This window comes from Lepisma saccharinum, chromosome 1, assembly GCF_977018435.1.
Source record: "Lepisma saccharinum chromosome 1, izLepSacc3.1, whole genome shotgun sequence".
NCBI classification, from domain to species: domain Eukaryota; kingdom Metazoa; phylum Arthropoda; class Insecta; order Zygentoma; family Lepismatidae; genus Lepisma; species Lepisma saccharinum.
This window is the reverse complement of record NC_139229.1, coordinates 24,433,290-24,459,156: the sequence shown is the minus strand read 5'-3', so window position 1 is coordinate 24,459,156 and position 25,867 is coordinate 24,433,290. Positions and strand designations below refer to the sequence as shown.

The window sequence follows — 25,867 nt, the reverse complement described above, 5'->3', positions numbered from 1 at the left end:
GGGGTGTTGGGGGACAAAGGGTAAGAAATTGTTACGGACTCTATGGAATGTTCACAACGTTGATAAAAAAAAAACATTTGCTAACTTACACTGTACTGCAATTTGAACTTAGAGAATCATCAAAATTTCGTACGTATTACAGCAAAAGATCACAGTCACCAGGCTGAAATCTTTAAACAACCGCGATTTTTCGAACCCTGCCATTCACCGAACATTTTAGACAGAGGGTGTATGTATAGAATGCGACTAACTCTTAAGGAAGTTGAATTGAATTTTTTAAGTCCACTTTATGCATAGATAGACTAATTGGGACTGGACCTACAGTTTAAAATGGGCTCAGAACCACTCTACCAGGTATCAAACCTGACGTTACCACTACACCATCGGGGGAGGTCCATAAAGGAATACGGGGTTCTCAAGTAAATATGCGGCACATATTTTTCTTGTCCAATCTATGCAAATTTGGCAACAAGAAACTAATGATACATACTGTGTAATGAAACTGCTTCTTCGTTTCAGACCACCTTTCTTCATCTAGCAAAGGGAAAAATGATTTTGTAAGAGAAGAAACTATTGCATAAGGATGTGTCTTCATCATATTGACCAGAATCTGGAAAGTGTACAAAATATTGATTAAACACAGCCAGTTATTCATAGCAAAACAAGTTATATTGAAAATCCCATTTCAGCTATTTTTTTTTCCAAATATGATTTTTTGTACTTTTTGATGTTTTCTTTCACAAATACATGTTTCATTTTAGCACAAACCTTTATTATTGTGTATTTTTTCTATTTTTTTTAATATTTTGAGCTCACTATGGAAATTTCCATTACCTTGCATTATGAACTAACAAGTACAATATGTGTTTTTTAATGTTTCTGTGTTTTCTGTATCATGTCTGCCATTAAATCAGAATAACAAACATGCCATTATAATTTTTTGCAGTGTTGTAATCTGATTTTTAAACACCGTGGCATTATGGTAGAGTTGGTCGTTACCAGTAGAGTCTTCTTTGGGAAGACAACTCCGGCAAGAATTAATTACTTTTGATTGATTGATTTTCGTAATTTAAGTTCGCTTCTGTGCCACTTTTGGCTAATTTGCGAAGATGAGGATGAGTGATGATATGATGAAATTGATGAATGGGCACTCACAAATATCCATGCCCAGGCTGGGATTTGAACCTGGGACCCCTAGCATCGCAGCATGATGTGCTACCCACTCCACCACATGGGCAGGCACAAGAATTAATTACTTTTAGTATTAATTAATGAATTAAATGTTTTAAGATAATATTTCAAAATGTGTAGCTTTATCTTGGTTGGAGTCATGGCTGTAGACTACAGACTACAGTACTGCATCGGATCACTTTCGCTCACTCAAACTCGTTCAAATCTCCCACGCTCGAACATACCGCACTCGCAGTGGAATGATTATCATCGTCCCGTATTTCAGAGCCGAATAAGCAGCACTGCCAGCCTAAATCCCATACATGGAAGGAAACCATTCTATGCAATTACAATTCTAAATAATAATTTTGTATATTATGTAAGACTCAAATACAGCACATATGAAAGTATGCAATATCTACAGACCAAAATATAAAATGGATACACATGCTGACAGACCTGCCTAAGCAATTACAAATATCTATCACAGTGCAAGTATGTGTACATCATTGTTCACTTACCGAAAAGGATAATCATATTCTGCAAAATAATAAATGCAGTTATAACATTCAATCGAACATCATTTCAATGTGAAAATATAGAAACATAAAATGACAGTCTAGGTAGTTTCAGCCCATTATCATCTACTTCATTTCCACATATCTCGGTAAGATACACAAAACTGCATTTTAACATGGAGATGATGATTATGTTCACTTATTTTTCAATTTCACTTTATCTTTTACTTCACGGTCCATATTTGAGGACCCACTACCATAGACAAATGACAAAAATATGTGTTCTAATAGGGTTCGAGAGTTTGAGTTTATTTCGCTCATTCGGTCTTTTTTTGCTCAAGCGGAAGAACTATCAATTCTGTGTGCCATCTATCGTTGCCCGTGCAAACTATTTGCCGCTCGAGCGAAAAACGCTCATTGCAGCATTCTACTACAGACTGTACGTGTTCTTGTTGGTTTCTCTTTGGTGTGATACTTCCATGTTGCTTGTGACATCAATCTGCAAGCTCTCATAATAAACTTGAAAGTTGGGGGGGGAGGGGGGTCTCTCTCAAGTTGCACCTATGATTTCTGGTTTGAGAGCCAGCTTCTTTTTTCAATTATGGGCTAAGAAAGCCATGAATCCAACTAAGACAAAGAAACACATTTTGAAATGTCATCTTAAACACTTAATTTAATAATTAAAACAAAATTGGCTTAATAGCAATTCATTCTTCCACAGGAGTGGCCTTGCTAAAGAAGGCTCAACTGGTAACAGCATGAATAACTATGCAAATACGTTCTAATGGTTGAATCTACCATATCGCTGCACATTTAAAAATTCGACTAGTAACATTGCAAATGGACATGGCATGTTTATTATTTTGGGCCCAAGTTTCCTTTGTTTTATTGCGATTTCATCATGTCGCATGATTCGATTTATGAGGGCTATTTTTTTTTTTCAACCTCCGATGTGGCATAGAATCAAAACCACGGTGAATAACAAAATGGGTTTATAGACAAAAGTTACATACACGTATAATCTATTTTTCAACGTAATCACCAAGAAGATTCAGACATTTATTGAACTGACGCACCAGCAATCCAATACCCTCTGCAAAAAAAATGCCTGTCTACAAGGTGTCCCGAAGCCATGCTCCCAACCACTTCTTCACTGCCGGGAAAAGGTGAAGGTCACTCGGTGCCAGGTATGGGATGCAGGGACGGTGATTAAACACTTCCCAGTGGAATGGTTGAAGAAGGTCTTGAGTTTGACGCAGCAACATGTGGTCAGGCATTGTCATGAAGCAAGACAATGAACACAGCATGCCTCTCCGTTTGTTCTGGATGGCTCTGCGTAGTCTGCGGAATGTCTCACAGTATACAGCCGTATTGATTGTGATCCCCAGCTCCATAAAGTCAACCAGTAACACACCTCGCACTAGGCGGGAGAGTCGATTGTAGCAGACACCTCTACGTGCCCGTTGCTCAGCTTCAACTGAAGCGTTGACCTTGGCAGTGGTGGTGGTAGTGGCAAGGGGGACGCCAATCACGCTGCCTGATCCTCGCTTCCTAGCTCTTTACGGGTCACCTGGCGGCGCCATCGGAGGTTGAAAAAAAATAGCCCTCGTATGTCTGTTAATACATACTGCGGAGTTTTAGCGATTCCTTACTGCCAACAGCCATTTGTTTATTATTGCCTTGGTTACAAATGAATGCTTTTGTGGTTAGGTTCGACAGACCAGGTTTAGTTCTCTTAGCATGAAAATAAAATAAAAGGTTCTAAATTACTTCTACATTCATTGCTATCTAGTCTACGAGACTTTCTGTCACTTCTATCAACGGAGAATGCCTTGCCCATTGGGAATTTTCATGTTTGCGTAAGGTCATATTCAAGTTGTTTTTCCCCAACATAAATAACTTTTTTCGATATCCAAATAGTTTTCTTTACTTTAAGGAAGGTTCAAATTTCGTGTGAAAATGATTGCCAAAAATTCTACAATAAATAGTCTTTCTGCTAGAAGAATTTGAAAAAAAAAATCATAAAACAATCAGAACCGTTACCGAATTTTGATTTAATGATACATGTGATACAAAATAAACACTGTACCTCATTATATATATAAAAAAAAAGTAATGGAAATTTCCGTAAGTGAACTAAAAATATTTAAAATATATATTTTTTGAACTAAATTTGAAAATCCAGGCACCAGTCAGGTGCCATAAAGACTGGGCACCCTGTATTTTTCTGCCCCTGGTAATGACAATTGAGGAATTACTTAAAAGGATTAGTAGTGAACACTAGCCTCAAGAGTAAGCAAAATAGTATAAGCAACCATGGATCACTCAATGAAACATTGCTCAGCAGGCAATATATGTTTTACGCCATGCATTTTTACGACTTTATTACCAGACAAAAAAGAAAAGTTCAATTACTCACCAGGATCTTGATCTCACTCAATAGCTGCAAGCATGTTTTTGGTGTAATTGCCATTACAACATGTGCTGAATAGCCTATAACACTTTGCAACACATATTTAAGGACAAGAAGTTTCTCAACAGCCACAAATTTTGTAACAGTATCATGTAAGAAATGCTTCAATAATGAATATGATATCAGCAAATCTCTTTTTGGTACTACTGGAAGATATTTCTGGTAGTGTGCATTTAATTCTGCAAAAAAATAAAAAGAAATATACGTAAATTTACATGTATATACAAATATAGAAAGAGCATCTTGAAAATCTATTCAGTAGTGTCATTCTAACCTTGGTAACTCACATATTTCCATTTTGAGGTGAAATGTAACAAATTGTGGATAACATGTCAATATTGACATATACATGCTCCAGAGCACATACAAGGCCAACCAGAGCTGTGTGAAGATACCAGTGGGAAGAATGGAGTGGTTCAGTGTAAGTAATGGACTAAAACAGGGAAGTGCTCTTTCCCCGCTGCTTTTCATAATTACAATGGATGCAATTAATGAAGAGATAGGGAAGAAGATAGGAGAGGAAGAGATGAAAGCCGTGTTATTTGCTGGTGACTTAGTAACATGGGGGAAGAGGGAAGAAGTAGTACAGAGACAGATTGATAGTTGGTATGAGGAAACCCGAAGAGCAGGAATGAAATCAAACACAGAAAAGAGTGAGGTGCTAAGAACAACAAGAAACAGAGCCAGAAATGAACCAAGAATAAAGATGGACACGGAAGAGTTGAGGGTAGTGGAGAGCTTCAAATATCTAGGAAGCATAATTGAGAGAAGTGGAAGAATAGATGATGAGGTAAACAGAAGAGGACAAATGGGTGGTGGACTATATCAAAGCGTTCGAAGATTAATATGGAATAGGAATGTAACTGTAATAAATCATTAATAGGTGTCTCCGGTAAAGTAGTACCGGTGTTTCCCTCATACGATAATAGTACCGTTTCAAATCCCAAATTCATGTGTACCACGATTATTTCCGGATTAAACAATGGAACATGAACCCTCCCCCCCACTTTCGAGATCAATTCTAGCTACGGGCCTGCATTAGGCCTCTCAAATGCCTGGCTCCGGGATATCATTCTACACCCTCGATTTTCCGCACATTTCAAATATTTTCGTGAAAATATTTAGTTCCTCATAACAAACAGTGTTTGTAAATAGCGCGGAAGGTAATTTTTTAGATCTACGTGCTATTGCTACGTGCATAATTAGCATCACATAATCTTCATAAAAAAATTAAAAACTTCCGAAATCGAGGGTGTAGAATGGGACACCGGACCCAAATTAAATATGACATACCTTTTATTAAGCGATCGTACGAGTATTTCAACCCATGTTCCCACAACCAAGCAGTCACTTGATCACAGTTCTCTTTTTCCTTTACAGCTGGCATTTTCTCTAATATAATACACGAAATCTTAAACCATGCTGATCCTAAAATTATGAATTTTGCTTTGATTTTTTTATATTTTCATCTTATTCACACTCATCGACGTGGCGTTGTTTATATTTTTATCCCAGCCAAGCCAAGCTCTTTGGTATGTATCCTCAAGATCTTTGCTCAAGATAACCACAGAGTCACAGGCGACAAAATAAAAACATGTATTGTGCGCCTCCAGTAGCATTCACCATAGTAGAAGAGTTGGTTTTCTACAGAGCACGAATATTTGTATTGCCTTGCCACTGTCGTATGGTCGTATTGCTTAATGCGGAGCTGAGACATATCGTGTTTAATCCGGTTTACAGCTTTCTTTCTTTCTATTTATTTTGCACTGCAACTCACATTTAGGGGAAATTAGACTTCTGATAGCAAGGTTAGCAATGTTGAATGGCACTTCTTCCCAACATTATTCCAATACATCAAAACTCAAGTTATTGGAAGCGTCTATTACAAATGTAGCCTGTGTCTGTTATGTTTACGGGTGTCCCTTATCGCACAATGCGTTTCTAACTTTGCGTTCCGAGTTCTGACGTCAACGTGAAATCATTTCATTGTTATGTTATGCTAAATGCTTACGTCATTAGGTTAGGCTTGTTAGATATTGTTAACTTAGTATGAATATCACATTTTCAGTGTATTTATGCTAAGATAACTAAAACTAGCAGATCCAAAACCATACCTAATTTGTCTGACGTCAGAACACGAAGTTGGAATCGTGTTGTGCGATAAGAGAGACCCGTCTAGGCCCATGAAGGTAGTGTCTGCTGCCACGTTCTTTTTCTCCTAACCTCAAAAGAAACATGCGCGAGGCAGCAGACGAAGCTTTAGCGACTACTTACACAAAAATGTTTTAAGATTAGGTCCCTTAATATTCTTCTAATAATAAACCTAAATGCTCTCTTAGTTAGGTTAGGTTCTGTTAGCATTAAAATAATATCGCTAAATGCTTTCTAAAAAAAAGTAGGTTCTAAATTACCTGTGCATACATTCCCACTAGTCATAAACTTGTATTTTTCTCGTCTTTATCTGTTCTTAAGATTTGTAACATCCTCTTAGCATACCAATTACGTGGCAGGAGCAAATTTGAAGCTTATTTTTACTGCTGACGCGCGTGGCAGCAGACTCGACCTTACATGAAACTCAAGAAGCGATAAACTGACGTTTTGAAACAGGATTATTTTATAAAATTCCGAAGAAAGCTCGTATTTCTATCCTGCCAAGTTCCTACATTCGTTTTTAAGGAAATGAGAAGGGAACATTAACCTTACTTTAATGAGAAGGGGAAATTAACCTCCTTACTTTAACCATGCACAAAAAATATCTTCACAGTTTGCTACACTGATCTGAACGTTTGTGAAAGCAAAAATGGCGTCCGTGTTAGAAAATCTAGAAACACAGCTAGAAATGTTTATCGAAAATGTAAGACAAATAAGAATTATAGTTAGTGACTTTCAGCCACAGGGGCAAAACGTATTGAACCAAAAAATGTAAGTATGATATATACTTCCTATTGTTCATCAGGTTTTAATATATTACATCATGTTTACTAGTAGACAGTTGGGGCAAAGCCCTTTCCCCTAAGGATACACAATGGTATTTGGTACCGAATGATGTTATACCTTATGTGAAAGCTTGACCGATGAGAGTCTTGGTTGAGGAAACGTGTTTTTACGGATCTGCAGAAGTTGGAATGTATTCTAATTCATTATGTTCGTTCCACACGTTTCTTGGCGTCAAATTTTTATTTACACATCTTTTCGATTTTTTGCCTCATTGTTACGCATTGGTACGTTAAATCACAGACAGAGCATCGAAAGTGGTAACACTTTACTATACCGGACACGGATTTCTTCAAATTTACAGGAGAAAGTACTTAACGCAAATAATTTTCTGTAGCGTTGTTGGTGTTCGGGAATGTAGTTTTGATCCATTTTAATGGGAATGCATCTGGTTTTCTACGAAAATCTATTTCCGACGCGCTATTGCTGCTGCCGCCATTTGCTTTCTGCACGAGAGCACAACACGCTCTCGTATTGTCCGTATATGCTAAATTGAACGAAAGGAGTGCTAATGGAACCTAACCTAACCGAGCCTAGTAGGCATACCTCGTCCCTGTGATGGTTCGTGGGGCTATCGTGAATTATTTAGGCTAACATCAATCAATGGTTTTTGGGGCTACCCGTGGATGGTTTGTGGGAAATAAGGAACAACAGTAAGTACTCGTTAATACAGTGCGTCCATTTCGATCTTCTGCCCAGAGATCGGGAGAAGCGTGGCGGGCGGCGCTGGCGGAGATGCCGACATTTGCGGCCTGTAATGCCCGCTTATTTTTATGGACATATGCAGACATTTATATAAATATTGCAAAACGAGCACTAACCTGTGTTATAATTTATCATCTGTAATTCATCCAAGTTCTGCCCTTATATGCACAAATAAATACGCTTTAAAAAACAGATATTAAAACATTTTAATCATAGTTTTGACCAGTAACGTCCTGCTTATGTTTATATCCTTGAAAGAGTTTTGTGTCGATGGGGATCGTTTGGAGGTTTCGAATGTGCAGCACTGTATCAAGATTACGCTGTAGACGAAACCGTTAAAAGTCAATGGTGTTCGTGAGCTTCCTTGCAATCCGAAATATCCGAGCTCGAGTTTTTTGTTCCTTCGCGACAGAGCTGTGAATATAGTGGCGAGCAGATGTAAACTAAGAGCGTGTTAATTTCGTACTGTGCGCAAGAGTGTTATTATTGGTTACTTGCCGTTACTTGTTTGTGTTATTGCAGTGTGTATGTGTGTTGTGTCAGTAAGAGGATTGGAATGCCAGCCGCAAGGTTCACGTTACGAGGGGGGCTGATAAGTTCTCGGCCCGACCCAGAAGGACTTTAGCTACAGGCACGAAAGTTTCAGGCTATTCAACATATTCTCCCCGAAAGTCTACACACTTGGCACTTGATGGATATGAGTTTGAACAACTCTTATAACACAGGTTAGTGCTCGTTTTGCAATGTTTATATAAATGTCTGGATATGTCCATAAAAATAAGCGGGCATTACAGGCCGCAAATGTCGGCATCTCCGTCAGCGCCGCCCGCCACGCTTCTCCCGATCTCTCGGCTGCAGATCGAAATGGATGCACGGTATAAGAAATAGACATTATTTTCGTTAGAAATTCATTATTTCACCTAATGAAATGTTCCGCAATGCAGAAAAGTACGTTAGCAATGTAAACAATTGCGAAATAAATCATTGATAGGTGTCTCCGGTATAGTAAAGTAGTACCCCGAAAGTATGAGTCAATTGGAAATTGAAGATTATTATTATTAAACAAGGGTTGCCAGATTCTGTAAATGTAAAATTGTGACATCTGCCTCACACAAAAGGAGGGGTATTTTTTTAGTATTGACTTTGGCCCAAGTTCCGTTTGTTTATTTCCGAACTAATGATGATACACATGCATTTTTTACATGGTTAGATTTCTATTTATGTCTGTTTCCACATACTTCAGAGACTTGACATTACTTACTGTGTGTTTTCTGGAGAGCGATTTTTCCCTGACTTATAGTCCTATGTGATTTTATCTGTGAGCACCCATTCGTTTACTGTCGTATTGATACAAAAATGCTTTAGTTGGTTAGACGAATCAGGTTTCGGGCTCTCAGCATTAATTTATTGATTGATTGATTGAGTTGGTGTTTTTTAATTGATTGATTCCAACTTTTTTTCAACCTGCAGATTTCTATGTTTTAAGACCAGAAAATCATTTTTACATGCAGAAACCACAAATAAGTGAGATATTTACCTTCAAAATGTGACAATGGCACATCAAAACCTAATTTTTCAAATTAAATTATATACACACCTTGCTGCCCACACTCCGTGGTTGCGTGAGCGAAATGTGTCAAGTGGCAAATAAAACACACTTGCGAAGTACAGGGTATCTTTGAGCGCTATCGCCAAAATGTCGTGGTGATATATCGGGCCCAAGTTCCTTTTGTTTTATTGCAATTTCATCATGCTATGAATGCAATTTTTACATGGTTCGATTTTCATGTACATCTGTTAACACATACTGCAGAGTTTTAGCTTTACTTAAGGTTTTGTTCAATATATGCTTTCGTGGTTAGGTTAGGCAGGTTAGGTTTGGTTCCCTTAGCATTAAAATAAAGTCCCTAAATGCATTCTATTTAGGTTCTGATTTACTTCTACATTCATTCCCACGCTTCTACGATATTTACTGTCGCTTGTCGATGGAGAATACCTTTTCCATGAGAAGTGAGTACTTTTCAAGTTGTTTTTTTCGAGTCTAAACAGTGCTCATTACTTTAAGGAAGGTTCGCGGTGGCTCAGTCGGTATCGCGTCTGACTACCATGCTAAAGGTCCCGGGTTCGATCCCCGGCCGGTTCAAATCCGGGAATTTTTCTAATGTATGAAGCGGCCCCGGCGCCCACCCAGCGTCGAATGACATGGGTACCTGGGGGAAACCCTGGGATGTAAAGGCGGTCAGGGGGCGTGATGCTGACCACATCACCCCCACTTATGACCGGATCAAGAAAGTGTGGGGCGTTACCCCCACACCCCTTATACACCTTCATGGCGTGGTGCTAAGCACAGGATAGCACTTTACTTTTTTTTTACTTTCAAATTTCGTGTGGCAATGATTTCCAAAATTCTACGATGATTGGTCTTTGTTCTAGGAGAAATCATAGAACAATCGGAACCGTTGCCACATTTACTCTTTAATGCTAAAAATGAATTATGAGAGAATGAAAATTATACAACTTTATGGTGTCTATTTACTGAGTGATCTCTAAAGGGGGTCCGCATGAGACAGGCATCATGAACCTCATGTAAATCTGGGATAAATGCCTGAACTGTGTATGGACTATGTTGAGAAGTAGTGTATGAAGTATCTTTTCACATGAGTCCGTTTGTATTTGTCTAATAAGTAACTGCTGGAATTTGTAGGCTTTGTATTCTTTTTTTCTGATATCCCTCATGCATGAAATAAGTTAATAAGATTAAACACAAAGTACATATAAGCTACTCGTTTTTCATAGGTCCACACACACACACACACACATATACAAGTTTTATCACACTGAATGCAATATACTGAATACAGAATCTAAAATAGAAATTCAAATAACTACAGGATATTTTAAGTAGTATGCATGCACACATATATGCCTTTTGGTCTGCTTGACAGTGGAAGTTCTTACAATTAAGCTGAAGATAGTTGTGTATGCCTCTGCTGAAAGCAGCGGCTGAGCTTAGAGACCAAGTTTAAGTCTTGGTGAAGCCTGCTTTTTTTTCTTCTTCTTCAGAGTTGATGTGCTTCCTTAAACATAGATACATAGTAAGTCTTTGTTTGTATCTCAGCTTTTCTGTCGAAAGGCAGGAAGGGTCACATGGACCCTTGAACCAATTAGGTTGGTCTAGTCACCAGGGGGAGGGAAATTCTTGCGCCTGAAAGCAAAACAGGTGGCAAGGACATTCCCAACAAGGCCAAGCTGCGGTAAAGCTTAACGGTCACAAACAACTAGGTTTCCGATCTTCTGACTCTTCCTGAACCGTGAGCGAAATGTGCATGTTGACAGCAGAAGGTGTCAATTATGACTGAGCAAAAATCAGTCATGTGGCAACACTGCTTTTTGTAATTGGAAACTCTTGACATCTGGAGATGAAAAGTCTGTTTTGTTCTTTGGTTCATATGGGCTTTAGATATAACAGGGGGGTAAAAGGAAACTTGACAGAGAAAAGTGGCATAAGAGAAGAACACAAGTACCAAACCAGAATTCCTTACCGTTGGGCTAGAGACTTAATGCACTGGGTTACAAGCAATAGGAGCTGTAATTACTTTCAAATATAGTAAGTCTGTTTTTCATGGGTTTTTTTTGTGTAGATGTTCTTTGACCACATTGTTCAAATTTCTTGCATTCCTATATGTATGGTTCTCAAAATTCCTGCACCATCCTTATCCTGGCACCGAGAAGTCACTCCCTAATTTTTAGGGATCTCAAACAGTCATGGCATTTTGAATGGGGATGTATTAGAAAAGAAAGGTGCTTAATTCTTAAAGTTTTCTGAACTCTTAAGTGTCAGAAATTTGTTGGAAAATTCAGTTTTCAATTAGGAGTGGCCAGACCTGAGATATCCAGTTCCTAGGTAATAACTAAAGGTCAAAAGTTGATGACCTAAAAAAAAAATCCCCAAAAATGTCCCAAAGAATGACCTTACAAATATAAAAAATGACCTAATTTTCGATCTTAAAAGGAAAGCTTGATTATTTTCATAAATTACAAAAGAGAAGTTGAATTATTCGATAAAACCCGTTGTTTGGTGGTTTAAACTTAGGAAGGAAGGGGGGGAAAAGCAATTAAGTGCTGATGTGGTTTATTTATTTTTCTCCTCCTTTCAGAGTGGACCTTGCACGATCAGAATTTGAAAATATAGTTATGTATTTTTTTCTTATTTCATGACTAACTTTACTATAAAACCACAGATTACAGCTATAATAGTTGCCAGTAAGTTACCTCAAAGTAGGCATCACCCAAAGTATTTTAAGATCTGTGTATGAAATAGAAATTGCCAAAGATTTCAGTTAAAATTAATATTATGCATTCGTAGTGACCATATTTTAGATTAATGGCATACTTGTTAGGAAATTTAAATATGTAAATTATGTTAGCAAAAAGAGCTACAGTAGCTCCGTTGTTAGGGTGTCTGACTACCATGCGAGAGACCCGGGTTCGATCCCTGGCAGGGGAGAACCAGGATTTTTTCCACCTGTTCAAGCAGCTCGGGTACCACCCAGTGTCGTATAAAGTGGGTACCTGGAGAAAACTCGGAAGGGGGGGGGGGGTAAAGACAGTCAGAGGCATGGTGCTGTTCACATCACCCCCACATTCAGCCGTGATCAAGAAAGTGTGGGGCCCTAACTCCACACCCCTATACACCTTCATGGCATGGTGCTAAGCAGAGGAAAATACTTTACTTAAATTATGTTATCAGATGCATGTGAAATTCACAAAACCAATGGAAGTAGCAAAAAGAAACCTCAAAAATATTGAAAAAGTTCAGAAGTGCAAAATTAAAGTAATATTTTCTGGTGCTGGCTCTAGTGAAATGGACTACTATCAGGTTTAGCATTGTCTTCATGGTCCAGAGAAAAGAAGAAAAACATTATTTTTCATCAACTTTCAAGCCCTAGTAATAAGTGAACTAGGTAGAGTCCGAGTGCTTTCGGAACATCTCCAGCTGACTGCGCGAGTCTAGCCAGCGAGCCTACGAGCAGTGTACAGCGTGAGCAATAGAGTTAGCTATAGGTGCAGAGTAGAGATGACGTCAGCGGTTCACTTCTTGATTGGAGGCATCGGGAGTTATGACTCGTACCCAAGGTGCAACCACAGAATGGCCAGAGCTGTTACGGAAATAATCTCACTCTACCTATTTTTTATATCTGGCTGCAGGTACAGCTCATCACTCAGGAGAAGATCCCTGCGTGTAGTCAAGTGACGTAGGGGCAAACTACTCCACTATTAATGTTGGGGGAGTGCACCCTGGGTCAGAAACAAGCACTTTGTTCTCGCTGTAAGCTGTAAGGCTTGATTCACATCTACACTCAATCAATGTCCGTGCCCGGTCAGGGGGTATCCACATTAGTGGTCAAGGTATGATCATCGTCAATCTGGTGTTGATTTCTTGAGAGAGTACACCGATTTTCTCTTTTGATTTTTTTTTATAAAGAACCTGACGATTGTACTAACTACAATGTTTAATATATTTTTATCGACGGAATTGGCTGTTACAACACTGGCGTTCGAAGAAAATGGCAAAGAAAAATAGGGAACATTTATTTGCACTTACAATGTGCAGAGCTACAAATGTCAACAATGGTAAACATTACTTTGTCGGTCCAGGTTTGGCATGAACATTTTTGGCCTGATTGATTCATATCGACATTATTGATAATTTCTTTTATTCTAACGTTTCCGACACATCACGGCTAAATAATGTACAGGATAAGCAATACAAAAATATTCTGTACACTGAAAAGAAAAAAAACAGCAACCAATGAGAAATAAACAAATTCATAATTCAAAACGAATTGAATTCATGATGACATTCATGTCAAAATCATTGAGAGTCACATTATGGTGAAATGGTATTTTCCTAATCTTTCCGAGGGAAACAAGTTTTCTCATCGGTGGCCAATCATTCCATTCATTTGATTCTTTCCAAATCCTCTTGATTGTCGGCTCCGACAAACCTGTTGCGGCAGAGGCACGCTTGGTGCTCTGCGTAATTGACAGCAAATATTGCTTTTCTTCAGATTCACGATCTCAGAATTCAATAACTTTGCTGATAATCTCACGTGCTTCTCTATCCACAGTAGCACCTTTCCTTCTTACACCTGCCATAACTCTTAAAACACCACGAAAACCACACAAAATCCCCCAAAAATCACAATTAAACACTCACGCACAAGCACTTCCACAACGACAATGATCGCAGTGGAAGACTTCTGCTACCCCTAAAATCTGCAAATAGACCGGTCTTCCCCTGTCCCTCCCACGTCCTCACCCCTCATTTGGGGATCTTCTCGTGAGCGGTGAGCTGTACCTGGTTCTCACTGTACCTGGATGTTTTTCAGAACTAGGTAACCTGAATGTCTGGCCATCCCTATTTTCAGTACAGAAATACAAAAACTGTCAGTTTCTCATTCCTACATTGAACATTGATTAAAAAAATGGTTCCAAACTAAAAATTCCAACCCGACACACTGCTAATAATTTTAGTTAATTTGGTTTTGTTTCTTTGTACACTGAAGTAAAGTTGCATATTAATCTTTCATCTCAATTAATTTTCACAGACAAGCCTTGGTCCAAGGGTTGCAGGAGGTCGACAAACTGAAAGGTCAAGTTCAGGATGTGCATGTACCACTAGAAGTATTTGAGTGAGTATATATTGCTGTTGTGAATATTTTTTTATGATGTAGCAGTGTTAACTGGAACGTTCAGCATGACAAAAGAACGAACAATAACCGTAATGGTGCTACTGTTTGAAGTTACGAGTCGCATGTTGCAAGACAATTTGATCTCTTTTTGTTTTTGTTTTTGGAATCCTGATTTATTACTATATTTTGTCTCTTTTTTGGCAAACAACAAGCTTTTTACATTCTCATTTGTTTGTCTTATGCGTTTCATCAATCATACTTACCATCATCGTGAACCTGGAGAGGGGGAAATGCAATGTAAAATAACCCAAAAATATATTTTTTGTATAAATGTTTTTAAATTTTAATTTCCAGGGTGAATCAAAATCATGATTTTTTTAAAAAATTTTTATATTTAAATTTCATTTTTTGTACTGCAAATCAATTATTTTATATTTTTTAAAACATGCTTAAAATTGGCATGTATGTTGCACACTACATATATATATAGCAAGGCTTTTGCTAGTAAATGGCACGAAAATATTTGAACAGTTTGATCAAAGCAAATAAAAAAATTATATGTAAATATACATTTCTCTGTTTCTGATACTATATATGTGAACCTACTATGGAAAAGTGTGTTGACTACTAACTTTTCTTCCAGTGAAAATAAAACATTCTGGATGTACTCTATAATTGTAACTTAAAATATTTTTTACAGTCTTTGTAGCTGACTTTGGTGATTTTTTAATAATAGTTTGCAAAATATCAACTGCCATGTTTATTTAGAGTTTAATGATAATGACACTATTTACGGTTTAACATGATTATTATTTTGTTCATTATTATACACAAAATGTTTGCTATTCTTGCCTATAAAAATTATTGAATTTTAAATCAAGGTAAATTTAAGTGTGTTTACAGTTTACATATTACATATCCTTTCACATGAGCTTCACATCAGTTCATATATTGTGTTTCCTTTCTTACAGCCTAATAAACACCATTAAATGATTACGAGATTAATGTACTTTCACCAAAAGTGATTCTGATATCTACAAATTCCTTATGTACATTATTCTATTAAAAAATCTAATTTAAATCACAATGTAAATCAAACCACCTTGATAATTTCCTTTGTTTATTTCCAACAATGTTGAATAAAAGTCATTCATTTGATTGTTAGGCTGATTTGAAGACTTTATTTATATATATAATAGTATAAATGTCCGATGGTAGCTCAATCGTCAGGGCATCTGACTACCATGCGAGAGACCCAGGTTCATTCCCCAGGGGTGCCTGAAGGAAACTGGAGGGTAAAGCCAGCCAGGGGCATGTTGCTGATCACATCTCCCCCACCTTTGGACATGATCAAGAAAGTTTGGAGCCCTAACTCCACACCCCCTATACACCTTCATGGTGTGGTGCAATGCACAGGAGAGCACTTTGTCTTGTACTTTACTTTATAATAGTATGTTATAAACCATTATGGAATGGTGTGGAAAGTTATTTTAAAATACCGGCAAGGTCATGGAATATCATTTGGCAAAATCAGTGGGAGTGTCTTTTGCAGAACAGTCTATCTGACAGACGAAAGATTATTGCAAGATATTCTACAGTTGAATAGCCAAATTTGAGGTTGAAGTTCTTGTGCAGTTAACAAATTTTTGTAGATTAGTATATCCCGTAAGATCCGTCACTTGTGTTTGAAGATGCATTTTGAGTCTGAATATGTGAAATTGCAAAATGTAAACTCCGTACCTTAAATTAAATATTTTAAATATATATACCGTTTAATTTGAATTGATTTAGAAGTTTTGGATACATTGGAATGACACAGACCCTTTATATTGTTAATATATTTGTGTGGCACCTGTAATGTTCTGAGCCTTTACCGGCCTGGGGCATTTCAGTGTACAGTTAATGAGATAGTTAAGTATAAATTAGATGTAGTAGATGTCCCAAGAAGTTAGGTGGCCAGAAGGCAATTGTAAAACTAAAAATTATACTTTTTTCTATGGTGGTACTGAAAATCATAATTTTGTCTCAGCCCTTAAAACAGTAGAATTTATTAATGATAGGATATCATATGCAGTTTTACAGGGTAGGTGGTGTAAAATTATTTTAATAAACATACATGCACCAATGGAAGATAAAGATGATTTTTATGCAGAGTTAGAACAGAAATTTTCTCAGTATGATATGAAAATTCTGTTAGGTGACTGTAATGCACAGATTGGCAAAGAAGAGACATTTAAACCCACGATTGGTAAAGAAAGTCTTCATGAATTAATAATAAGATTGATTACTTTTGCAACCTCAAAGAATTTAATTGTGAAAATTACCACATTTAAACATAAAGATATCCATAAATATACCTGGTCTTCTTCAGATGGTAAAACTCATAATCAAATAGATCATATTCTCATTGATAATAGAAGGTATATTAGTATAATTGATGTTCGTTCACATAGAGGTGTAGACTGTGCCAGTGACCATTATTTAGTAATTGCTAAATTAAGAGAAAGACTTGCAGTGATAAATGATAAGCAACAAAATCTAAAAGTTATAAAATTTAATACAGAAAAATTTGCTGATAAAAGAATTAAGAAAGATTACCAAATTAAATTGTCAAATAGATTTGATGTTTTGCAGGATTGAAATGATGATGAAAATATAAATGAAACAGACTTAAATAAGAATTGGGAGCACATACGTAATGCAATAGAATCAGCAGCTAAAGAAAGTATAGGATACCATAAACCAAGAAAAGTAAGCCATAGTTTGATAATGAATGTCATAATCTAATAGAAATAAGAAATCAGGCTAGACTTTGGTGGTTAACCCTTAGTTCGCCGCCGTAACACATATGTTACAAAAAAAGTATGTCCCTTGTAGCCGCTGTAACACATATGTTACAAACAGCTTTAGTTACAATTATCGAGGGTTTGCCACACTTATATTTGTATATTGAGGTTGAAACACTGACAGTTCGTTCGGGAACATGTTTTGCAATTGTGTTTCGAAAATTCCAAATCCCCCCCACCCCCTCCTTTCTCGGAATATGTCACGTGTTTGGGCTCACCCAAACACGTGTTCGCTCTTCAGTTGACAGACACAATAAATGCTTGGTATTTACGATGCTGTTTTCCTCCAAGCTTCCAACGCTGTGATTTAGTACTGATAAGGCACACATTCTTCTTTGTGTTTAGACCTGGTGATCGAGCTGAAGTAGTGGCAGGGGTGGGGGGTAGGGCAAGGAGAGAGGGGATTGGATGAGGTTTGGCAGTGTCAGCTTTCTGTCGCCTCTATGTTAGAAATGCAATGAAGCTTGACGATAGCCAGAGGCCAAAAGCATGAGTCTAAAGCATGCGTCTATCCAGAAGTATAGACAAAAGAAAGGATTGCAAAGGCTCCCTCCCTCCTCTGTTAGGACTAACAATGGCCTCACCATAAACACTTCGTATCATATAACAGCTCATCGATTTCCCTAACGCACAAACGTTTCCTTCCGGACATATTTCCACAAAGAGCCGAGTCAAAAGGGAGAAATAGATTCACAGTAGCTACACAAGATGCAAGTGCGAATGAAAAAAGCAAAAGTTCGGGTTTTCTCCCCAAAGTAGCTGGAGAAGAGGGGGCAAACTCCAAATTTTTATGATTTTTTCATTGAAATTGGGGGGATGCAGCCCCCGCCCGTAAGCCCCCCACGGTTGGGGCATCCAAATTTTACATGGTTGCATGCACTGATGTTCTGCCTGCAAAACAAAAGTTATCCGAAGTAGATTGGTCCCATAGTGTCAGTTATAACAATTTTATGAATAATATGCAAATTGGCTAAAATTCGCTAGAGTTTTACGTTTTGCCTTATTATTCAAATTGTATTGCACCCACGAACATGAATCAAGTTTCATTCTGTTGCGGAAGGTCCATTCTTTAAAAAAAAAAAAAGCAAAAGTTCCGGTTTTCTCCCCAAAATAGCTGGAGAAGAGGGGGCAAACTCCACATTTTTTTTTTTCATTGAAATTGGGGGATGCAGCCCCCGCCCGTAAGCCTCCCGTGGTTGGGGCATCCAAATTTTACATGGTTGCATGCACTGATGTTCTGCCTGCAAAACAAAAGTTATCCGAAGTAGATTGGTCCCATAGTGTCAGTTATAACAATTTTATGAATAATATGCAAATTGGCTAAAATTCGCTAGAGTTTTACGTTTTGCCTTATTATTCAAATTGTATTGCACCCACGAACATGAATCAAGTTTCATTCTGTTGCGGAAGGTCCATTCTTTGAAAAAAAAAAAAAAAAAAAGCAAAAGTTCCGGTTCTCTCCCCAAAGTAGCTGCAGAAGAGGGGGCAAACTCCACATTTTTTTTTTCATTGAAATTGGGGGATGCACCCCCCGCCCGTAACCCCCCCGTGGTTGGGGCATCCAAATTTTACATGGTTGCATGCACCGATGTATTGCCTGCAAAACAAAAGTTATCCGAAGTAGATTGGTCCCATAGTGCCAGAGTTATTACGATTTTTCTCCATTATGTTTACGAATTCAAATTTCCCGCTCAAAGCCTCGGCGACACTGGGCTTACTTTCGTCAGACCGTGCGGCGTACTAAGGGTTAAATACTTAGGAGTAATATTAACAAGTGAAAATTATATTAAAGAGGATATAGAAAGTAGGCTGAATTCAGGAAAATCATGTTACTTTTCTATTCGTAAACTTTTGTCTTCTCGTTTAATATCTAAGAAACTAAAAGTTAAAATATACAAAACAGTAATTTTGCCTGTAGTATTATACGGGTCCCTTACATTGAAAGAGGAACATAAATTGAGAGTATTTGAAAATAAGATCCTTAGGAAAATCTTTGGACCTAAAAGGGATGAGGAGACAGGTGAGTGGAGAAGGTTACATAATTTAGAACTACATAATTTGTATTCATGTCCAGATATTATTAGAATAATTAAATCAAGAAGACTTAGGTGGGCAGGCCATGTGGCACGAATGGGAGAGGAAAAAGGAGTTCACAGGATTGTTGTTGGGAAACCTGATGGTAAGAGACCTGTAGGATGGCCAAGACGAAGATGGAGGGACAACGTTGAGATGGACCTAAAGGAAATCGGTAGAGATGGAAAAGAGTATATAGATCTTGCTCAAGATAGGGAAAGATGGAAGGCCTGTGTTGCTGCAGCCATGAACCTTCGGGTTTAATAAGGCGAGAGAGTTATTTAGTACACATGTGTTAATGGTGAGATTCGTAATACGTTGATGTAGAGAAAACATCTGCTTGTATACCTTTGAATTTTCACCTTGAAAACCAGGAATTATACTTGAATTTTATCATGGTCCTAGAGTAGCCACCCTGTATGAACACACCACACCATCTTGCAATGCTGTAGCCTCACCCATTAAGGGAAGGCTGTAATGGGACCGCAGGCAAGAGAGCCTGTTCAGAACACAGTGTCCTGTGCATCGTATTTGCCAATGAAGGGCCGGGGTAGTGAAGCAGTCTTCCTTACGACCTAAGTTGAAGGGATGGAGGGGAAGATGCACGAAGGATTTTATACTGATTTTTTTTTTGTTTGTGGTCGCTCTATCAATAAACATTGTATTTATCGTTAGTACAACTAACTTGTAAGTCACGAGTAACAATAGTTTATTGTTGTGTAGTTTGTCGTGATGCACTTGTTCATCGTGTGTCATGGAAATGGTTAAGTGGAATCCCGTTTCGTGTAAATCCCAATGCACGCAAATGTTTAAAACAAAGGAAAAATTAAACAGTCTTATGGGAAGTGGCACAAGGCTCTAACCTATAGGTTGTGTGTCTTTATGACTTTTGTATGTAGGCTATGCATGTTCTATCGTACTTCTTTCATCTTCATTGTTGCATTTAGCTTTTTCTAAAATAGAAAGTTATAGAGGAATGGCCTTTAATAACTAAATGCAACAGAGCACATTAAGTTTTTGTCTTCTTCAGTTTCAATCTATTTCTTTTACCAAAGATAACAATAAGTTGATTGATTTGCTTTATTTTACTTCGCTTCTTGTGCCACATTTGGCTAATTTGCGAAGATGGAGATGAGTGATGATATGATGAAATTGATGAATGGACACTCAAACATCCATGCCCAGCCCAGGATTCTAACCCGGGACCCCTGGTGTTGTAGCACGATGTGCTAACCACTCTGCCACAGGGGCCGGCAACAATAAGTTGAGGAGGAGACAGAAAAACAATGTAGAAGAAGAAGGCATGCCTGATGTAAATATTGCTTCTGAAGAGTGGCCAGTGCCTCTGCACGATGATAAACTCCTATCCTTTTGCTTGCTTTTTTGTGGCCTGTAGCTCGAGTCATGTAGCAGAAGCTACTGGCAATGCTTTCTGTAGCACGAGAGACAAAACTAACATTGGCTGACTTTCACTGCCATTTTGTTACAAGACTTTGATGAAAAAATTAATGGCACATGTATAGGACAGGCACGTATCTAGAAATATATTTTGGGAGGAGGGAGGTTCTGAATCAGATGTCTAATAATGATAATGTTTAAATTAAAATAATAATTATTAATGAAATATTCAAATTATTACAATAGATTTCATAAGGATAATGATGTAACAGCACGTATTCATTCATCTAGCTTACATGTAGTTTAGGTCAGCAAATTTTGTAAAGAAATCACCTGCCATGGCAATGAAATTAATGTCAAATAGATAAAAATTGAATATGAAAAAAAGGATGTTAGATCCAAGTGACGAAAAGTTTAAAAGTTCCTGATAAGATTCTGTTCATATTATTATACATAGTAATAAATCTTCTTTGATACTGTAATTCAAAGTTGTGTGATTGCACTATAATCCTTGCCTTCCAATTAATTTGATGGAAATAAGTAACCCTCAATTAAACAACAACTATTTTAATTATTTAATTTTTGTACTTTGTAAATCTGTAAGGGGGGTCCGGACCCCCTGATCCTGCCCCCCAAATTACATTCTTGGTACAGAGATATGTTGAAACAGTCTCATTACTTTATTGACAAGCCTCGTATGCAAGTCTCTGATGAAACTTCACAGACCCACAACAGAAGTGCAGAAATCTTTTTATATCATTGTAGTAGTCAGAAGTTTATGCTATAAGTAATTGTAATATCTAGAAGCCTGTGTTGATCTTTAATTGTAATTTTGTAGCCAGTTTGCTTTTGCAATTGACATTAGAGTTCATTTCTCTTGAAAGTTCAGCCACTAAATAAAAGAGGTTTTATTGATATTACTTTTAATAAATGAAACTAATACTGTATATTCTATCTCATTCTAGTTACATCGATCAGGGACGAAACCCCCAATTGTACACAAAGGACTGCATAGAAAAAGCTCTTGCGAAAAACGAACAGGTGAAGGGAAAAATTGATGCATATAGAAAATTCAAAGCCAACATGCTTTTGGAGTTGACGCCCGTTTTCTCAAATGAACTGTCCAAGTACCGAGCTGTTCGTGGAGACGAACGTCCATCGAACAGTTGAAACTCCAGTGCCAATGTGTTCAGCATACACGGTGGATTGTGTGAATAGAGGACCTTTGGCATGTTTGTAAGATATTTTTTTTGTATCTGAAGTTGTAACTTTTGTAGATTTTTCAAGTTGACTGTGTGTTTCAGTATGTTTATGTTTGATGTTTTAATGGTCTCTGATAGTTATGTCCGATGTTGAGAGAAAGAGGTATTAATATAAATTTCGCCATATTAGTGTACTGTCAAATAAATGTTCAATTATGAACACTAAACTATACCTTCAAAACCAATACACATAAATGGCTATATTTTCTTACAATTGTAACAGTGTTGCTGTACAAAATGGAATGAGTCACTTTTTATTTTGTACTTTTAAAGAAAATACAATAACGCAAGTTCAGTCTTTGGAAAATGTAATGAAATTTGGTTGTCTGAAAATATATTATGAATAAAGAAGGTATATAAAACAAAAAGCTTTTCTTTCATTTGTATTAAATGTTAGAGAGGTACAGTGGAGCTCAGATAGTATGTCATTATGATGATAATTTAAGATAAACAAATAAATATGTGCAAATTTGACACAAGTTGGATGCAAATTTAGGGAAAACTTAAGCTTAATATTTTTTTTAAAAGGGCAAATAAAGTGGGATGTACGAGGGGGTATGAAACAGTTTTGCCTGTTGAGGTATAATTTGTTTCTTAATGGAAATGAGCAATGAACATATGTACATATACTTTGCCTGTAGTGTCCTCTACTCAGATATACCCTTCCACACAGTTGCCATCACTTTCGATGCATTTGTGCCAGCATTTTATCCAGCCCTCAAAACCAGTTTGGAAAAATTCCACAGAACACTCCCTGCCCGACTGTTCAGAGCTGTTGTAACCTCCTGCAGGTCATCGAATCTCATGCGCAGACTTAGCTCAGACTTAAGTAGGTAAGTTCAAAGTGGGAGAAACTGAAAGTGTTTACATGACAAGGAGAGGCAGGCCATCAACGTCGTTGACCGAGGACAACCACCATAGGGATAATGGGCTCATTCGAGAGGATAGACGCATCACCATCCAGGAAATTTCTGATGCAGTGCACATGTCCTATGGGTCAGCACATGCAATGATTGAGAGTTTGGGATACCATAAAGTCTGTGCTTCGTGGCTTGCCATCCAACAGTTTGATGGTGCTAGTGACTTTCATATTTACTTTTCTACAAGCAATGGTAAACATCCTCACCTATAGATTGTTCTTGTTCAGGTGTCTAATATCTGCATATTGCAACACTTGTTTCATCTTTTCACATTCTGATGATACATTAACTTTGCTTGTCATTGCGAAAAATAAACTAAAAGTGTCACTGGGGTTGAGCAGAAATGCATTAGTTTATGAAAGCCTCTTTGTGGATAAAATTATAACAGTGTTATCCATAATTAGTTAGCTAAAACTAAAATTAAATAACTCCATTTGCATAATATACTTACATAATTCATTTACTGATTTAAAATCTATATAACTTAAGCTTCTTATAAATGTTTGATGTGGCTTCTCTCGATGTAGACTTTCTCGGACTTCGCACATGAGTCTCCCACAACATGATCTCCCTGGCCTCGTTCTCTGTGTGGAACACAGCCTGTGTTGATAAAACGATTGCACCAGTAATTGACAGTCTTTGCCTGAGGCAGAACTTTTTCTGAAACACTGTTGAACAGTAACTATGGACTGTGTTTCGTGGGACAACAGACAACACCGCGCACGCTTCACACTACTGAAAGAATCCAAGTCAACTGGTTTATTGGTCACGTAGTCACCTGTAACAGAGTGACTGGCCTTTGGCAGCCTAGAAATAAAACTCCCAAGGTATGGCTCATTTGAATCAATCTGGCATAATACTTTCAGCTTGGTTAACTAAATTTGAATAACATGTATACCAAGAAATTTTAGCAGTGTTATATTTGGTTATTCAATATCACTTTCCAACTCTTTAGCCTAATTTTAATGCTGAAGTTAATGATGAATAGATGAGTGAATAAATAGAATGAATCTAACATATCCTGGCTCTCCGAGCACAGACACTGTGCGAAATGCATAGTTATGAAAAAAGGAGTCAATTTATGCTATATCTGTAACCATTTTGAACATTCACATGTGTATAATTGCACAAAGTATTATGATGTGTACTAACATTCAGCAGTTGGAATATTATTACACTTTTCAAGTGCAATGATGTTTTAAAAAAAATCATAGGACAACTATTTACAGCAGACATAGTTAGTTGTTTCTTTCTCCATATCACACTATTGAAGGAGTACTCAGGTCTTGACAAACCAAATTACAAGCAGAAAATTAAATTTCACACAGAAATTCCTATTCAGAATGCCCCGTGGCCATAACAATAAATTGAAATGTATACAAAAATTGTAAAATGTAGTAACGTTATGTGCACAACTGTATGAAGTTGTGTTTAAAAATACTTTCTTAGTCATTGGTAAAAATATTTTACATTATGCAATACCAAAAAAAGCAGGACCGATGACATAATTATTTCAGTTAAGAAAGGTACTGTGCAAGTACTGATGGATTGTAGGTAACCTACATGTACGAAGAGGTATCAAAAAGTTTTGCCTGTTGAGGTATAATTTCTTTAATAATGGAAAGATTGAAACAATGAACATACATATAGTTTGCCTGTAGTGTCCTCTACTCAGAGTTACCCTTACACACAGTTGCTATCACTTTCGATGCATTTGTGCCAATGTTTTATCCAGCCCTGAAAACCAGTTTGGAAAAATTCCACAGAACACTCCCTGCCCCACTGTTCAGAGCTGTTTTAGCCTCCTGTAAGTCATCGAATCTCATGCAATTTTAAGTCCCAAAACTATGGTGACATGAAACTTGGGAAATGATTTACTAAATTTCATCAAAGTACATTGTAGAATATATTATTTGTATTACATTTTTGTTAACATTGTAACATATTACAACAAGAATTTTCATATTGCTCATTTTAAACATGTGGCAATAGTTTTTATTCCATGTTAGGTATAATAAGTACCTGTTGGTTTTCTCAATATATCTGAAGTCAGAAATTGTAAATGTGTTTACTACTTATGAGGAAGAAAGCAACTGATATGGAGAATTGTGCACTTGGATTTCATCTGTTCATATTCATTTCATTGATAAATTCAACTTCTATCATCATTACAAGAGAAGAATCCATGAACCTAACCTCTGTACTTCTAATTTCCTTGTCTATGATTGCCTTTTTTCTACATTCTTTAATGGAACTAAACAATAACAGTTTGATGTGTGACCTAACACAGAATAGAATTATCATATAGTGGTATACACAGTTTCCTATGTTTTTATATCCTATATACAGGGTTAGCCTAAAAGAAATAGACAGTTTAAACACTTTATAAATTGAAATTTGTTTGTTACATCAGAAAGCATTTAGTAGTGTTGTGTAGAGAAAGTCTTCAAGTTTACGACCTTCGCTTTTCGTTTGTCTTCGTGATGTCAGCATCATGTGAGCACCCTTGACGTAAGTCAAGCAGTATGGCCGCTAGCCAGGTGGAGATTGAGATTCTGCATGATTGAATTTGCAAAAACAAATTCTGTTACTATCGTGCAGCATTGTTTTAGAACACTGTATAGTAAACAACTACCCACAAAGCAGTCAATCTACGATTGGAGCAAGAAATTTGAGGAACATGGTTGTCTGTGCAAGGGGAAAAGTCCTGGGAGAGGACAACTGGACTATCATATTTATATCTGTCATGTTACAAAAGTGTCACACATAGAACACTTGTAACTTACCAATGTAAACTTCAGGATGTACTCTCC

At 37.2% G+C, this 25,867-nt stretch overlaps 2 protein-coding genes across 2 annotated transcripts in view; one reads left to right on the top strand and one right to left on the bottom strand.

The window, feature by feature from the left end:
• Positions 1-5,704, bottom strand: part of LOC145993806 (uncharacterized) — a 29,881-nt gene extending 24,177 nt beyond the window's left edge. The window contains exons 1-3 of the mRNA XM_083129627.1: positions 5,455-5,704; positions 4,108-4,340; positions 491-610 (exon numbers count right to left, since the gene is read on the bottom strand). Of these exons, the coding sequence (XP_082985753.1) occupies positions 491-610; positions 4,108-4,340; positions 5,455-5,548 (447 nt within the window). The 5' untranslated portion in view covers positions 5,549-5,704. The remainder of the gene's footprint in view (positions 1-490; positions 611-4,107; positions 4,341-5,454) is intronic.
• Positions 5,705-6,926: 1,222 nt separating this feature from the next.
• Positions 6,927-22,496, top strand: MED10 (mediator complex subunit 10). Its single transcript, XM_083129661.1, has 3 exons — positions 6,927-7,083; positions 14,472-14,555; positions 21,838-22,496. The coding sequence occupies exons 1-3, from the start codon at positions 6,962-6,964 to the stop codon at positions 22,040-22,042; spliced, it is 411 nt and encodes a 136-aa protein (XP_082985787.1). The 5' UTR covers positions 6,927-6,961; the 3' UTR covers positions 22,043-22,496.
• The last annotated feature ends 3,371 nt before the right edge of the window (positions 22,497-25,867 follow it).

Coding starts and splice junctions, on each gene's coding strand:
- MED10 (XM_083129661.1), top strand. CDS start 6,962: ATGGCGTCCGTGTTAGAAAATCTAGAAACACAGCTAGAAATGTTTATC. Junction 7,084..14,471: donor AACGTATTGAACCAAAAAAT/GTAAGTATGATA, acceptor TAATTTTCACAG/ACAAGCCTTGGTCCAAGGGT. Junction 14,556..21,837: donor GTACCACTAGAAGTATTTGA/GTGAGTATATAT, acceptor ATCTCATTCTAG/TTACATCGATCAGGGACGAA.